The sequence below is a fragment of the Cystoisospora suis genome, assembly GCF_002600585.1.
Source record: "Cystoisospora suis strain Wien I chromosome Unknown contig_3048, whole genome shotgun sequence".
Taxonomy (NCBI): Eukaryota; Apicomplexa; class Conoidasida; order Eucoccidiorida; family Sarcocystidae; genus Cystoisospora; species Cystoisospora suis.
The window spans coordinates 46,193-62,135 of NW_027155843.1; the positions used below are offsets into that span (position 1 = coordinate 46,193).

Consider the following 15,943-nt stretch of genomic DNA (forward strand, 5'->3'; position numbering starts at 1 on the left):
GGGGGTGGGGGGGAGGAAGGGGGCACGCCGATGAACTCAAAGCATGTTATTCCTACACGCTCTCGGTCGTCTTCGTCGCTTTCCCTACCTTTCCAGCCCACAACACCCGCCGGAGGAGGAGGGGGCGGCATTGGAGGGGGAATGCTGGCTGAGGACTTCTATTACTTCGAGAAACTTCCTTTAGTCATCGAGTTTGGTCAGTCTCTATGTAAAGCAGGCCTAGGAGGGGAAGCTGAACCTCAGTGTATTGTGAGGACTCGTGAGCTCACTCAGCCTTATCATCTTTACCCTTATTCAGCAGTTCGTGTCTCAGGAAGCCCGTGCATCAAACAGACATCCCTTGAAAACTATACAATGGCAAAGTATCGACTACGAGTAATGTTGGAAGATCTCTTCTTCAAAAAGCTTCTTATTCATCCCAGGGAAAGACCTGTCGTTATATGTGAAGGGCTTATGAGAAGTCCAACTGAAAAGGCAGCACTTGTTGATCTTCTCTTCAATATCTATGATGTAAGGGAAAATGGCTTATCACACGGGACGTCATACCGATGAGTACTATCTCTATTGTCAGACAGATATGATCTATTCCTCAGTTTTCATCACCACCACCACTACATACTGGTTGCCTATCTATACATCTCCGTACCACTCTCCCTCTATCACTCTCAGAACTTTCCTACATCGATATATATGTGTAATCCTCTATGTAGCTATCTACTGATGATCCGCAGAGGATAAGCGTATCATCCCTTTCTTGAAAGAAGAGTTTGTCGGCGACCCCAGTTGGTTACCTTATCTTCCCTTCGACCTTCGTCCCCCCCGAGTTCCTATGGCGTCACCCCCACCTTTTTATGAGGCCGCTTGTTTCATCATGCTTCATTTTCTTCTTTTCGAATCTTTACAATAAGGCTCCAAGCATTGCAAAACACATCCTCTTGGATACGACTTCAGATAGGTACATAGGGCAGCTTACCCGTAGAGCGCTGGACCCACTGACCTCAGCCCGTTTGTAGGGAAGTGCAAACTGCGTCTATACTACAGAAGTTCACCTTTGTAGACTGGAACGGATACGTGAATCTTAGGGGCATCGTACTGCACTCGATCATACGAGTGATAGCAAATGCAAGTATTCGCATCCGTAGGTGCTGTCGCCGATGTATTCATCTGTGTGTACTTTACTGGAACGTCCACTGCACCCAGCTTTTCTTCGCCAGCATTAGCTATACCTGTCAACTTCCCCTGTTGTCAATCACTTCTCATACCTATCTATCTATCTATGTATCTATCTATCTATTCCATCTGTCTACATGTTAATGCGTTAGCCCGACGTAGCAACAGGTATATGTTTACATGTCGAGAAATACGAAGCAAGCGTTTCCCCGGCACGAATGATACCTCGAGAGAACTGTCGGTCTGTACCTCATTACCTCACCTTTCTAACAAATCAGATGGGGCTTCATCTTGACATGCGTCACCTATGACATCTTTGTGTTCTGTTTGGATTCTCCTTTTCCCCCTTTGACTGTACTTGCACTTCCAGGTCCCGAGTATATCGTTCGTTCCTGATCTGGTCTCTCCTCTCTACTGTTGTGGTCTTGACACAGGAGTTGTCATTGATGTCGGGTAAGGATACTTTCGCGCTGTTCTACAACAACCCTAAACACACCCTCTCATTGCTGGGACTGTCGGTCCGTATAGTAGTGGAGGCTCTCAATGAGGGAAGGTTGATGGACACGTCCTCTCGGGGGATGTGGTCTTTCGAATTTCATTGGAGAGAGGGACGGGTGGCACTGATTGGAACAGGAGCAGTAGCCTTAGAGGCGTCTGTTAGAGAGTCCCGCGGACAGGATGTACATACACTGAACACAGGTGTGCAACAGGGGGGGGCGTGTGTATGTGTAGTGCTCAGTTTAGCATCTCGTTGAGATCAGGTCCTCTACAAAGGAGAGGAGGACAGATTCCTCTTCTTCTTATATTGACGTAGAAGTCTCTACCCTCGTGTATGTCTATGTAAAGCAAACGCCGCCGCGCGCAATTGTTTATCTTCCATCCATAATTTCAATTTCGTCGGCCGTTAGTCTTCTCCGTCCCGTCATCATCCTGCTTCTTCTTTAACATGGATTGGTTCCACCACATTCTTTCTCTCTATAACGGGTTTGGTGTTTTTTCTTTCTTCTTCTCTTTCTTCTTTTCTATAGCAGGTGTAGGTCCTCTTTATAAAGAGTGTATGAATCCCCTAGTTCATGTAGCGTTTCATAGGTCAGAGGCGTTCCCACCTTTCATTCCCCTTCTCTTCTCGTGTGTTTGTTGCCCGACGTGGATGATAACGGGTCTCCCTCAGATACACTGAGACAAGGATAATGGCGACAGCTGCAGGTTGCCCGATACTTCATTCCTTAACAGTCTGCCCTGTAGGAGGAGCGAGCGTCAACCATGAGCTTCGTCATCTTCTCAGAGCATTTCAATCTTCGGATCCGATAGCTTTGGCCTTGGTCGGTTAGAATGGATGGAAAAAGTCTTCTCTCTTCTTTCCAGAGACCGAGTACTAGTTATGCGCAGTGACCCGCACATACGTCTACCTTCGTTGATACAGATAGAAATGTAGGAGTGGGAGACGTATCTGCCTCTCATAATGATGGGACAGCGGAGATCGAGAATAACTCTCGGCGGCGTCCACTCTGTTCTTTCCTTCGCCCCGTTTCGAAATGAGAAGATTAGCTCTATCCGGTTTTTTTATGCATAGTCATCTTGGATTCGGGGAAACATCAGGCCGGCCTCTTTCTAGCACCGCGATGCTTGCTGACAGTTGCCCATCGGCTTTCCTATGTCTCGGTCCCTTATATGAGAGTATCAATGGATGCACTTGGTGTTGTTGTTCACAAGGAGGTGTATGTCGTGAGATCAACAGGACACCTGTCTATCTATCTCTCCGGATGTTCTTCACAACGGCTCCCATGGTGGAACTCCCCTAATAGCAAACGTTCTCTTCTTTCTACAGTAGACAACGACCGCATATGTATAATCCGGGTAGTACTGCTGACTGTGGTAAGGCGGGGGAGGAATGAAGCACTTTTTCTTTGTAGATAGGAGACTTCTTTAGGTCTACCTCTGTATAAACTCGTGGTAGTGTATATTGATGACCTTGGCCTTGTAGATGAGTTTTGGTTTTTCTTCACCTCTCCTGCTTCTTCGCTCTTTTTCTATCAAGCAATCTTCGTACTTTCGATCCTGTTGCTTAGCTCTCTTTTTGTTTAAAGGCCAAGAAGCAAAGCGAAAGGATCATGCGTATGAATCTCACTGGTTCCGCAGCCGTGTGAAGAAGCCGAGAAATAGTTACAGAACCTTGTTATATTGGGGATGGGTGCATACAACGGCAATTACATATATACATACATGTTCGTAGATAGGTATATACATACATAGCTATACATGCGTAGATACCTGTCAGCATATACATGACTTTTTAACAATATCTTCACCTTTTCGGTTCTCCTTTCCAGATTGGTATCATGCAGAGAAAGGTTGAAAGAAAAGGGATGTTGAAGTCTTCTGTCTGTTGATATCTTCTTTCGCCTTAATCTCTTCTCTGCTTGTTTGCTGATGATCTTTTCCATCCTCCAGATCGACAATCTTTCTGTGGAGCAGCTAGAGGATATGAAGCTCGCATGCTGCTATGTGGCTTTTGACCTCACAGAGGCCTCCGCACACCGTCGAGAGCGTGAAAAGAAAAGACGAGAGAAGAAAGCTGCGGTCGGGGGAAAGAAGAAAAGTCAAGGAGAGAAAAAAAAGGAAGGCGGGAAAGAGACGCAGGAAAAGAAAGAATCGAAGGAGACTGCGGGGGGAGATGAAGATGATGCCAAAGGAGGGGGGGCTGCAGAAGACGAAGAAGAAGAAAAGAAGAATGAGAGTGAGGTGAAAGAGGGAGTGGAGGAGAGGAGGAAAGAAGACAACAATGATACTGGAGAGGACGACCATGCTAAGGGGGAGAAGACATCGGCAAAAGAAGAAAAGGAAGTTAAGTTTCCTCCTTTCAAGTCGACTAAAGATATCAAGTACTGTGTCACGAGTGACGCTTGCCTTACGGTCAAAGCAGAGATACGGTGAGCGCGTGTGAAAAGGGATCAGTCCAAGAGAAGGGTCGAACCGCGCAGGCTCACTCGGCCGGCCGGCCGGCCACTCGCTTGGTGTATATGCACTTGGTTGGTAGAGACGGGAGGATGTTCGGAAAAGTATGGCTTGGTATCTTTCGAAGTAAATATGCTTGTTCATTTCTCTTTCCCCACACACGTTTGTTGTAAAAACGAGGCTATTTTGCCTTTCTTCTCGTGGGAAAGTAACCGAGGGGTTGCTTCGAACTCTATTTGTCTACAAGGAACCTGCCTATACTGTGAAATCGCAACGTTAGCTGAACATGCTTATACCTGACGGCCCCTGGGTGCCTCTGTCTCTCAGCTGCGTTGTCTTCTTCGCTCCCCCTCGAGATTCAGAACTCTGTTCTCAAATAGGTAGTTACAGTAGTCGTGAAGATCCTCTGCTAGCTGAGAATGTCCTCTCATTTTCTTCTCATCGTGTGCACACGTATGTCGTTCACCTATCTCTGTACATACCTTGTTTCTCCTTTACTTCGTAGATTCATGCAGATGGCGAGACACGCTCGCTCACGATGCAGTGGTAGTTCCTCTTGTGAGCTTTTTGCTTGGTCACTGTCAAGCTCTCCGGCGTGCCTTTCCTTGTTAGCGGAAGATTTTTGTCTGATTGGAGCTGTCGCCAGTGTGAATGATCTCACCGGGTATCGTCGTCTTTGTATATGCCTTTTCCTTTACTCTACTGTACATACACCAGGATGGGTTCAGGAACAACTGGCTACTTATATCAAGTGTGCGAACGATTTTAACGCGTACACTTGGTATGTTGTGTACTTTCTGTCATTTGAGTGGCTAGCTCGGAGGCTTCTTTTTAATACCCACTCTCGTTAGTCGCTGCTCTGGTACCCTTAGATGTGTTTCTTCCTAAGTCTTCAAAAGCGTCGCTGAATTCCCTCTTCTTTTTCCCTTTCTTTTCTTTATCAGGTGGAAAGCCTGCGAAATTCTGTTTGGTGGAGCTGAAGATTCTGTTACCTCGATACAAGAAGGAATCTGCGAGTGAGCGACGCTGGATGGCTCTCGGATACCTTTGTTCTTTTCTGTCTAAGCGACTGAATCTATTTCCTATCTGTTTTCTTTCTCGTCCCTCCTCCTTTCCTCTCTTCTTCTTTCTCTTCTCTCCCTTTGGGACTTTATACGTCAGTCATCTTCTTCATGGGTGCAGTACCCGTAGTCAAAGGGTTGAGTACGTGAGAATCTCATCTTCTCTTGTTTGCTTTTCTGTTGTCGAGACACCCCGATTTAGTTCTCGTGTTGAATAGACAACCTCGTTATATTCGCCTTATAACACAGAATTGAAGACTGTTTTCTTTCTGAGTGAAGAGATGTCTTTTATGTGCTGACATATCGAATGTCATCTTTTCTGCTGGTTTGCTAGAAAGAAAGCATGGACAAGGGAGAAAAGGCAAGACAGAGAGAAAGAAAGAGGACAGCATCGATGTTGTCGACTGCCTGTGTTATTTCTTTCCAGATGTCTTAGCAAATGTCCTGCAGAGGTAGCTCGTCTTGTCGCACAGAATCTCGTCCTATGCGGCGGAACGGCTCAGTTTCGAGGCTTCACAACGCGCTTGGCCGTCGAGTTAGAGTAAGGACGGAGGGCAAGAGATGGAGCGAGTTCTTCTTAAGAAAAGTTCTCTGTGCTGTGGGACCCAGAAATCCACTGTACACGTAGAACGTTGTCCACCAAGGGGTGTGTAGTAAAATTTGCATACACAAAACGCATGGGATGGGACATACACATACATTCCTACCAATAGAATGGATGCCATCTTGACATGGTCTGTCTTGACGTTCTTTCTTCTTTCTCCCTAGCTGTGTATACATTCAGCCGTTGAGGTGCTGGTCAATGATTCAACTCTCGAGTCATTCTTCTAAACGCAACAAGCCTACTGCCTGTGCACCTGTCGGATTGCATGAATCGTTCAGCTACAAATCACAGGACGAATGCTGCAGACAATGTCTGAAGAGTTCTCATTCTCTTATAGGGAAACACCTTACTGTTGAGCAACGAGAAAAGAACGAGAGTTGTTTTCGAATGTACGCATAGTCTCTCTCTATCAAACCAGCTCTCCTGCGTCGTGTATCCGTACACGCACTACACCTAGAATAAACGCGTTACCCCTGCTTCTTTCGCCTGTGCATACAGGTTTAGGTAGGTCCGTCTATGTACCTAGGCAGGAAAAGGGAGAATAGGTTCTTCATGATATTGCTGAGAGGATGGAGAATGGACAAGTGTGGAAGGCGCTCTTGCTTGAGTCTTTTTTCTTGACTTCTCTTGTTGTGAGTGTAGCCTGCATTTAGCCGAAGAGGACAAACTAAGGAATTTAAGGGGTGTCGTAAAATTTGGAGTTCCATGTTTCTCCCCTCTCCTACGAGCTTGGACAGGAGGGTCGATGCATGCAGGGCTGGAAGGAAGAAAGGTAGGTTGCACAATACAACGCCGATGTCTTTAGGCACCACTGTGTTGGTATTTTCTCGGCTAACTGAGAACGCCGTCGTGGAAAAATCAGCGTGTGAGAGGGTGACTCTTTGTATCCAGTCTTTTCTCCTGGGAGGACTAGTCGTGTCGTGTCGTCATAGGAGTGACAGAGAGGGAGCTTCATCCCTCACGAAGGAAAACAGGTCAGGAGACCAATTGCTTATCATTTCATACCTCCTTTCTCCTGACGTACCCTCTTTGTTTTCTCTTTCGCCCTTGGTGGACCGTCTTTGTCTCTTCTTCTGTCTCTTGGTCTGGAGTGAGTCGTGAAGAATATCTCTTTTTTTTCTTTCTTCACTTTCACTCTGCGTACGCGCACTCGTCCATAATCAGACCCCCACCCTTGTCCCTTTCGCGCAAGAAGACAGATACACTGCAGATTGAGGACATCACAAACAAGTAGTAGCGAGGCGATGAGGGAGTTCTTTCTCACGTACAGAGTAGGCTACATCGTCTGACGAGGCCTGTGGTGTTTTCACCGAGCTTTCTGTATGTATGTATATATATATATATATCCCTACTGATGACACGTAACTTACACATGCGTGTGCCTACGTTTTGGGGCGGTGGTGTCTTTCCTATCTATAAGTGCACTAAGGTCCGCGCATGTATTAGCAAGGACAGTCGAAGCCTTCAGCAAGCGGCACTGTTGGGTCAGGAGTTGAAGGAGGGAGTATGCTCGTGTTTATCTATCTATCTATCTAGGCTGCGAGTAGTTGAAGCACTACTACTACTACTACCACTACTTCGGTTTCGTTCTCTTTCTGCATAATCTCCTTTTACACGTTTAGGCAGAAAAAGAACTCTTTTCTATTTGTGTGCGGTTGTTATGACTCTGTGTCAGATTTCTTCTCGTATAGACAACTTTCTCTTAAGAAAGAATCTTGGTGTGGGGTATGGGGATGACAGTCGTGAAAAAATCCGCTAACGACTCTCCGGTAGACTCACTGTTCAGAAAGGGGCGCTTTCACTGCACGAAGATTCTCTAGTCAGTGCTGTGACACAGTTAAAGATAAGAGGCATGTTAAAGACTTGACCTAGTGGAGGAGTACTTTGCTATTGATTTTCAAGTAAATTAGCTTTGTCAGGGAGAGGCGGTCCTTTAGAGAATGCAGAATGGAAAATAGACGAGGGAGAGGGGGACCATGGCTTTGGGGGCTAGCGGTGACCTGCAGTTCCGCCGATGGGTGTTTCTTGAAGAGATCATAACAAAAGCTATAGATTGTTACTGTGCATAGGTGTGTACGATGGGTATAGTACGTGTCTCCTTAGATAGATGCATAGCGCACGTCGACATCGAGCCTCAGGCCCTTTTTAACTGCCTCTGGACGTGTGAGCCGGGAGAAACGCACAGCTGCGTACAGTTGCCTCCGTGACTGGTTCCGATGGAGACCTGTGGAGAGACCATATTAGATTGCGGCAAACATTGTTTAGCAGTAAGCTTTTCAACGTTCTACTCTAGTATCTATTAAGTGTGGTGTAACTGTATGATGCATTACTGTGAAGAACCAGGATGTGTGAACGACTCCGCTGTATAATGAACAGGAATACAAGAGAGCCGATTACGATGGAGGAGCTCCCATACCAGACTGGACGACTTGGGCCTTGTTTGAAACATCATCCGGGGACGAGACAGGGCCTGGTGTCTCTACCATGCCGACAAGCTCACCCCGGCCCTTTGAATCGAGAGAACGCTTCCTTCCTAGCATGCTGTCCCAGGAGACTTTCGAGTGCGGAAATACTTCTGACTAATTTGGAGAAGTAGTCTAGTCCGCTCGCCTGCTGAATGACTGGAAGCAGAGCATAAGGAATAACACCATTTGTACCGAGAACTTGTCAGGGGAAGAAATAGTATTGGTGGTGGGCTCGGTATCCGACGGGGTAGCTGAAAGACTCACTCTGTCCCCGACTGCGTGTCTCTCTGTATGCTTCGTGCCGGCGGAAGCTGGCGGTTCTTGCTCTCGTCTTTTGCACATTGGCATGAGAGATGGTTACCAACTGAACTCATTTGTGTAAGTGGCCCGCCGGTATCGTGAACCGTTCCCATTCAGTACGGGCAGGTCCTCAGACTCGCGAGCGTCCTCCTTCAAGGTGTTTCAGTTTAGGAAGGGAGGAGGGTGTGAATGGCAGAGCTGAGATGATCTAGAGAGACGAGAGATTTTGTGAGCGATTGTTCCTCGGCGTCCGTACTTTCTTTCTTGGAGCGGAAGAGTGGACGACTGACCTGACATCTCTGTTGGGCTTGCGGGAAGGGGCTGTAATCGTAGCGTGGAGGCGATAGACTTTTTATCGACAACGATCCTTCTGACATCGAAACTTTTTTAGGGCGCCATCAGGCAGGGAGATTGTTCTATGTAGTGTGATATGTTTCTGTCGTCAATCGCCGGGAGTGCTGTGGCGATAAGCAATCCCATTTTGGTTGCTGTAATTTCGATACTCGGAGTCTGGCACCAGGGAACTGCTAACTGCATGGCTTGCTGGGACCCTTTGTTGGCCACGCTTCTATGAAAATTGCCAGCGTACTTCTTTTTAGTTTCACAGTCTCACCTCCGGCTGCCGTCGACACACGACTACCCCGCAGCAGCAACTCCGCTGGGGGGGCAGGCGCACTGCTGGATTGTGGCCGGCGACGGAAGGAGGCAGTCGCAGAACTCCCTATCTGCAGATCTGGGACCCTGCAGCTTAGATCCGTGACATATCCATCAATCGAGAACGAATGAGTAAGACACCCTGGCGTAGTGGATTCGACTGATGGTGAACGGCCGTGGCCGCTCCCAGTCGACTGCAGAACGGGGCGGTTACAAGGCAGTGCGCAACAGGTAGTGTTCGCTAACTGCACAGGAAAACTTTCGACCTCAGATCCTGTCCAGTCGGCATCCGGACGGAACCAACGGGGTCTAGTAGGAATATTTGCGTGATGCGGCGAGTAAGCAGGGGTGGCTGACCGGTAACTTCGCCCGAGCTGTCTACGTCGGGGCTTCAGTAGAAGTGCTCCCTCGAGTTAACGCCGGTTATTGGTTCTGTGCGGACACGCCAGGATATTAGTTTTCGCTGACGCTGACGCAGAAGAGTGATCACTGTTGCAACAGGGTTTCGCTTCCCCTGGGCGCCGTCGCGCTAGCGTGACATAGGGAGTTCATCAAGAGGCTTCTGCATTCAGAAATCTCCCTATCGGGATGGCCGCTGGGACCAGCAGAGGCACTTGGCACTCCTTTGCAGACACATGCAGCGACGAATTCAAGGTTCGCTGAGCTCGGAAGTAGCTACATGTTACACCGGAACTAACAGGCCTGACGACCACGATCTAGCTACAACGGCAGCAATCATCTTCGTAGCGAAGCCGCTGGCCGCTTAAGGGAAAGAGCCCCCTCCTTCCGGAGGTAGCGCCTCCATGTTTCCGGTGCCTTTTGTAGCCTTCGGGAACAGAAGAAGAGAGAATTTTTGGATGTCGTTCTGTTTGATACGGCGGCAGCAATGTTGCTACGGCTTCACTGGCTGTGCCTTTGAGACGTCTTCCCGTTTTCACTAGTTACTCGCGGGTCTGTGTTGCATTGAACCCCGACTGATTGAGCTCTGAAGAATTTCTGTTCGGTGAATTCTCCTGCACGGCGTTCCGAGCTGTCCATGAGACACATGTGAACTTGTGAGCCGTATACAGCAGGCGCTTTGTGTGAAGGCTCGGGCTCCGAACGGTGTCTCTGCTTCTGTCCGCAATGCCTTGAACGGAGACTGGCACCACCAAGGAAAGGTCTACACTGTTTGGACCTATTGCATGACGTAACCAGTGTCAGCAGGCACTTCGGCTAAAGGACACGGAGGTGATTCTCAGCAGCAGGAAAGCGGTTTCCCGGCTGAATGCGTTTCCGTGTTCTGATGTGGATCTCGTTTTGTCACGAGGAGTCCCCAGCTGTCGATTTGTCTCTCGCTGTCCAGGGAGGGGACCAGTGTGCACAATGGCGAAAGACAGCGGCGTTGTAGAATCGCAGACTGTGACGACGATAGGTGTCGAAAGCATATCCCGATGGACCCGGATCCCTGAAGCCGCGAGTTTAAACATGCCTAACGTCGTCGCGAGTGGTGTTCATGGTGGCTGTCTGTACGTGTGTGGACTCGCACCCGGGTACTCACACTCGTACGAGATGTGTAAATATGACTTGCGGGAACGCCGTCTGCGCAGAGCAATGCCGCCACTCTCAGGTGATCAGGAGCATTGTGGTGCTTTCGCGTACTCGAGGTGTACGTACGTGTTTGGAGGCCGCTCGGGTGAAGATTTCCTCCAAGACTTACGTGTGTTCGACTTCCTGATGGCAGAACGCAGCACAGTTCAAACAGAAGGAGTTAAACCCTCTGCTCGGTGTGGTTGTGCGTGCGCTGTCTCGCTAGAAGGCGTCCTCTTCGTCTTCGGAGGGCTTGGCTGCAGTGGTGTGCTCGGGGATATGTATGAACTTAACCTGGATACGCTGGTGTGGACAGCAACTGATCAACAGGGAAGCGTGCCCTCCGCTCGAGAGGGCGCTTCATGGGTCCGGCATCGCAACAGCATTTACCTGTTCGGCGGTTGGGACGGTGAAAAGTATTTTGGTGACTTCTTCTGTTTCGAGATCTCTAGCCGTTCCTGGTCTTGGGTAGAAACATGCCCTCGTCCTGCTCTCCCACTGACCGACTCTGATCCCAGTCCGAGCCCGGGCGTAGCAGCGGCGGCAGAAAAGGCCTGGCCAGAAGCCCCTGAGAGTGTTGCTGGTTCTGCGGGTAGCGCAGAGACGTCCGTGATCAGTGGAGCACCATCACCACGGTATAGACATGCGGCTGTGGCACACCGGCATTGCCTGTATATTTTCGGAGGCTGCGGCGGAGAGGGACTACTAAATGATTTATACGTTTTCAACTTCGATGCCCACCGGTGGCATGCTGTCCGGTGTTCTGACGTGCCGAGCCCACGCATGTCGATGTGGGCGCACGTGTACAAAAACGCACTGTACATCGTCGGCGGCTCGGACGGCCACCGTGACCATGTGGATATTTACGAGTTAAAACTAGAGAGTGTCCTTGTCCCTCGGTCAGCATTCAGCGCTGATCTAGAACGTCTCCTAGCTCCGCCCTACAGCGACGTTACCTTCGTGGTCGAAGGAGAGAAGCGTTTGTATGGATGCAAAGCGATTCTGATGGCCCGGAGTGAGCACTTCCGCGCGATGTTCAACTCGGAACTGAGAGAGAGAAAAATGGTTGGAGGAGGACAACCGATAAGGCTTGGGGACATCTCGTACCGGGTGATGGCCGTCTTGCTGCAGTACCTCCACACCGACACGATTCATGGGTTACTCTCTTGGGAGGACACTTTGCAACTGATGGTAGCTGCGGAGCGGTTCGGCGTCTGCAGACTGAAGTGGTTGTGTGCCGACAGCCTGCGACGCACGCTGAACGTGGAGAACGTCGTGGAAGCGCTGGTGGCGGCACACACGCACACCGTTCAGAATCTGAAGGACGTGTGCTTTGAGTTTTTGCTGGAGCATGAAGATATTTTGAAAGGAAAGGATGCAATACATCCTCTGCTAGTTCATCCGGAGCTACTTTACGAGGTCCTTGTCCGGTGTAAGTTTTAGAGGTCCCCCGACGAAGGCTAGATCCTTATTGATGAAAGTCTACAGTCACCTCTCCTCACCTGTCGGACGCTCGAAGGAAGACGGTGTATTGATTGGAGACTACAGTCACCTCTCCTCATCTGTCGGACGCACGAAGGAAGGCGGTGAAACGCGAGGACCACGGCGTCGGTTACCGTGTATGACGCAGTCCCGGCTGCAGACTGTACCCCGTCCCTAACGAGAGGGCGCTGCATGCAGACACCACGTGAGAGACGATATGAGTAGGTCTGAGCCTTCCACCTTCTGAAGTAGAGTTTTCAACAGACTGAAACCTTAGGACACGAAGTACTGGACGAACAACAGCAACGAGACCACAGTGTTGTTGGGTCGCGGCTGCCGCCGCCATGACACGCTTGCAGTGCTAGAACGGCTGCCGCCTGAACGGCTATCAGCGAGTAAACAGGAATGCTGGTGTGGTACCCAACAATTTTCCAATGCCGGAACGGGGCTCGCACGCCGCGGTGAGACGCTTGCAGTGCTAGAACGGCTGCTGCTTGAACGGTTATCTGCACTGAAAACAGCAGACTTAGAGCTACCACGTTCGAAGACGGGAAGCAGCAGGCGGCCGTTAGACTCAAAACTGTCACTCCGATCGAATGCGCACTCCACTGCCAAAGCACACCTGCAGAAACGGACGTCCTTGCAGGAGTCCGGCTGTGCAGTTGCGGGTGCTTTTCGTTCCCGCCCCGTCAAAATCCCCGGCTGGTACGGGTGCCTACTGCTTATACTTTACTGATGATAGAAGTGCGACACCACGTCTCTCTCTCTGCCAGCGGAGTGCGCTGGGGCGATATTCTAACAAGAGGAGTGGGGCACGACAGCCAAGCAAAGTCTCAGGGGTGCGGCACTTTCCCGTACAGTACTAGTCGGACTATCGTCACTTGAAAGTACGTAGCTTTACAAGGAAGCCCGTGGTCCCCAGACGGGGTTTTCGCGAGCTTTTCGTGCGCTCGTGTCCTTTTATCTGTACTTGCTTCTTGTTCAATGTTGCACGTCTGCTTGCGCCAGCGCGCCGTCTTTCCCCCTGTGAGAAATGTGTTGTTGGCCGAAGGAAAGGGGTGTCGCCCGAGGAAGAAGGCAGTATTTTCCGACCAGCAGCACGCTGCCATAGCGGTTGTCAGCTTGTCCGGCGGCTTTCACGGTACTCTTACGCAGTGTCGAGTTGACGTTGTGTGAACGAAGTGGTGGTGTAGTACAGCGACCCGAAGGTCTGATAGGAGTGTCGGTATAGTACACCAATGCCAAGGTCCTTCAGGCATCCTTTAGTTTGAGCGCTGAATCATTAATAATTGCGACGTCGTTGTCCTCTAGGTTTTCGGCTATCACTCACGCTGCCAGGGCAAGTAGACAGGCTAACGGTTCTCCTTGCTGGTCGTCCCTGGGCCCGGAAGGGTAGACGCACTCATCCGAACAGTTCAACACCAGTATGTCGTTCTTCTGTTTTACCACATGTAGTCCTCGAACAGAATATCCGAGCTGGTAGAGGATGTTAAGAATCATATGCAGGAAGACCAGTGCTGAGTACACGCAAAATACCCCACCGACGAGTCTGCCTCTACTGGAGCAGCCGTGACAGCGTGACGCCTTTGAATAAAAAGCTCCCTCAGGATGCCTCGTCAGGTAAAAATCCCAAAATACGACTCTTACCGGTGCGAACAGCGTCGCAGCCTGCTCTCTTGTGCTGACGGATTTAGCGACCGGATTTAGCGGCCGGCTCGGTGCTCCTTCAGTCCCAAGGTAGCTTCTTCATGTTGCGCAGGATGTAACAACCCCCACAAGCACTTGTTACCAACTCCAAAAACATTTCTGCAGCGAAGCAGTTGAGAAGCGCTTATGGGAGAAGTATCTTCCAGTTGTAATGGCTGTAGTTCTGTTACGTTCTCCTCTTGCGGGCTTCGTAGACAGAAGAGAGAGCATCGGGGAGGTCTCTTTGTGTTCGATGGCCATAATGCCGCTACGCGTGTTCACTGGCTGTGTCTGTGAGACTCTTTCGAGTGTTCACTGGTTACGCGTCCACGCGTGTGTCGCCTTGTACCGCCTGCCCCACCTGAGCCGTGTAAGGCTTTTGTGCGTTGCTGTCTTCTTCGCATGAGCTGCTCAACAGACATCATTCAATTTCCCCTTTGACGTGGACGACGTAGGGGTCTAGTGGGGTTGATTCAACGCAGGATATATCCGTTGTTACATGCGACTGCCGCTCGAGCAAGGTAATGGTTCCTTAGCAGTAGGCGAGTGCAAATGCGGGTGAATGGATCCTCTCTTTTGACTCAGCTTTCGTTAGCAAGTGAATGACTCGGTTGTTTCCGCACTGCTCAGGCCTGCGCAAGCGCACGCAGTGGAGGAGAGCGCCTGTGATGCAGAAGCCGGAGTTGGATCGAGCTGCGAGGTCGGAGGCATGGCGCGGTGGCGCGCTGTACCAACCTACCACTCCCCGTCTGTTCGAGGAGTGTGTGACACGCAGACTGCTTTGTACGGCGATTTCTTGTATATGCTTGGAGTGTTTTCGTACGATTGCAATGCAACGTGGAAATTTGACGTAGGCGAAAGTCGCTGGAGTGAAGTCGCGAGACATCAGCCGAGGTGTCGCACGACGAGTCCTGCTGCCGTGTACTCAGAGCGTATGTACATCTTTGGAGGCCGCTCGGGTGACGCTTTTTCGCAAAACGTGGACGCGTTCGACTTCAAGACGGAACGATGGAGCGAAGTCATGACAGGAGGAGCTAGGCCGTCTGCGAGGGATGGTTGTGCGCGTGCTGTCTCCCGAGAAGGCGTCCTCTTCGTCTTCGGAGGGCTTGGCTGCAGTGGTGTGCTCGGGGATATGTATGAACTTAACCTGGATACGCTGGTGTGGACAGCAACTGATCAACAGGGAAGCGTGCCCTCCGCTCGAGAGGGCGCTTCATGGGTCCGGCATCGCAACTGCATTTACCTGTTCGGCGGTTGGGACGGTGAAAAGTATTTTGGTGACTTCTTCTGTTTCGAGATCTCTAGCCGTTCCTGGTCTTGGGTAGAAACATGCCCTCGTCCTGCTCTCCCACTGACCGACTCTGATCCCAGTCCGAGCCCGGGCGTAGCAGCGGCGGCAGAAAAGGCCTGGCCGGAAGCCCCTGAGAGTGTTGCTGGTTCTGCGGGTAGCGCAGAGACGTCCGTGATCAGTGGAGCACCATCACCACGGTATAGACATGCGGCTGTGGCACACCGGCATTGCCTGTATATTTTCGGAGGCTGCGGCGGAGAGGGACTACTAAATGATTTATACGTTTTCAACTTCGATGCCCACCGGTGGCATGCTGTCCGGTGTTCTGACGTGCCGAGCCCACGCATGCCGATGGGAGCTCACGTATACAAGAACACGCTGTACACCGTCGGCGGCAACAGCACTTACTGTGGTGTTCCCGACGTCTTCCAGTGCGACCTTGAGGGAGTCCTTGTCCCTCCGTCGGCATTCATGACTGTTCTCAATAGTTTTTTGGCGCCGCCCTACAGCGACGTCACCTTCGTGGTCGAAGGAGAGAAGCGTTTGTATGGATGCAAAGCAATTCTGATGGCCCGGAGTGAGCACTTCCGCGCGATGTTCAACTCGGAAATGAGAGAAAAAAAATTGGCTGGAGGAGGACAGCCGATAAGGATTGGGGACATCTCGTACCGGGTGATGGCCGCCTTGCTGCAGTACCTCCACACCG

General features: G+C 50.4%; 2 protein-coding genes across 2 annotated transcripts in view; both read left to right on the forward strand.

Annotated features, from left to right (window-relative positions):
* The window catches only part of CSUI_006118 (actin-like protein alp4), a 10,309-nt gene extending 1,168 nt beyond the window's left edge, over positions 1 to 9,141 (forward strand). The window contains exons 1-8 of the mRNA XM_068066283.1: positions 1 to 510; positions 1,541 to 1,623; positions 2,342 to 2,492; positions 3,622 to 4,100; positions 5,070 to 5,141; positions 5,614 to 5,727; positions 6,433 to 6,562; positions 8,167 to 9,141. The exon at positions 1 to 510 is cut by the window's left edge and continues 1,168 nt beyond it. Coding sequence (XP_067921747.1) covers positions 31 to 510; positions 1,541 to 1,623; positions 2,342 to 2,492; positions 3,622 to 4,100; positions 5,070 to 5,141; positions 5,614 to 5,727; positions 6,433 to 6,562; positions 8,167 to 8,373 — 1,716 coding nt within the window. The 5' untranslated portion in view covers positions 1 to 30 and the 3' untranslated portion in view covers positions 8,374 to 9,141. The remainder of the gene's footprint in view (positions 511 to 1,540; positions 1,624 to 2,341; positions 2,493 to 3,621; positions 4,101 to 5,069; positions 5,142 to 5,613; positions 5,728 to 6,432; positions 6,563 to 8,166) is intronic.
* Positions 9,142 to 14,498: 5,357 nt separating this feature from the next.
* CSUI_006119 (leucine zipper-like transcriptional regulator) lies at positions 14,499 to 15,909 on the forward strand (the record flags this gene model as incomplete). The annotated part of the gene is made up of 2 exons (XM_068066284.1): positions 14,499 to 14,504; positions 14,542 to 15,909. Coding segments are annotated over 2 exons (1,374 nt in total), but the record flags the coding sequence as incomplete, so codon positions are not given.
* Between the last annotated feature and the right edge of the window lie 34 nt (positions 15,910 to 15,943).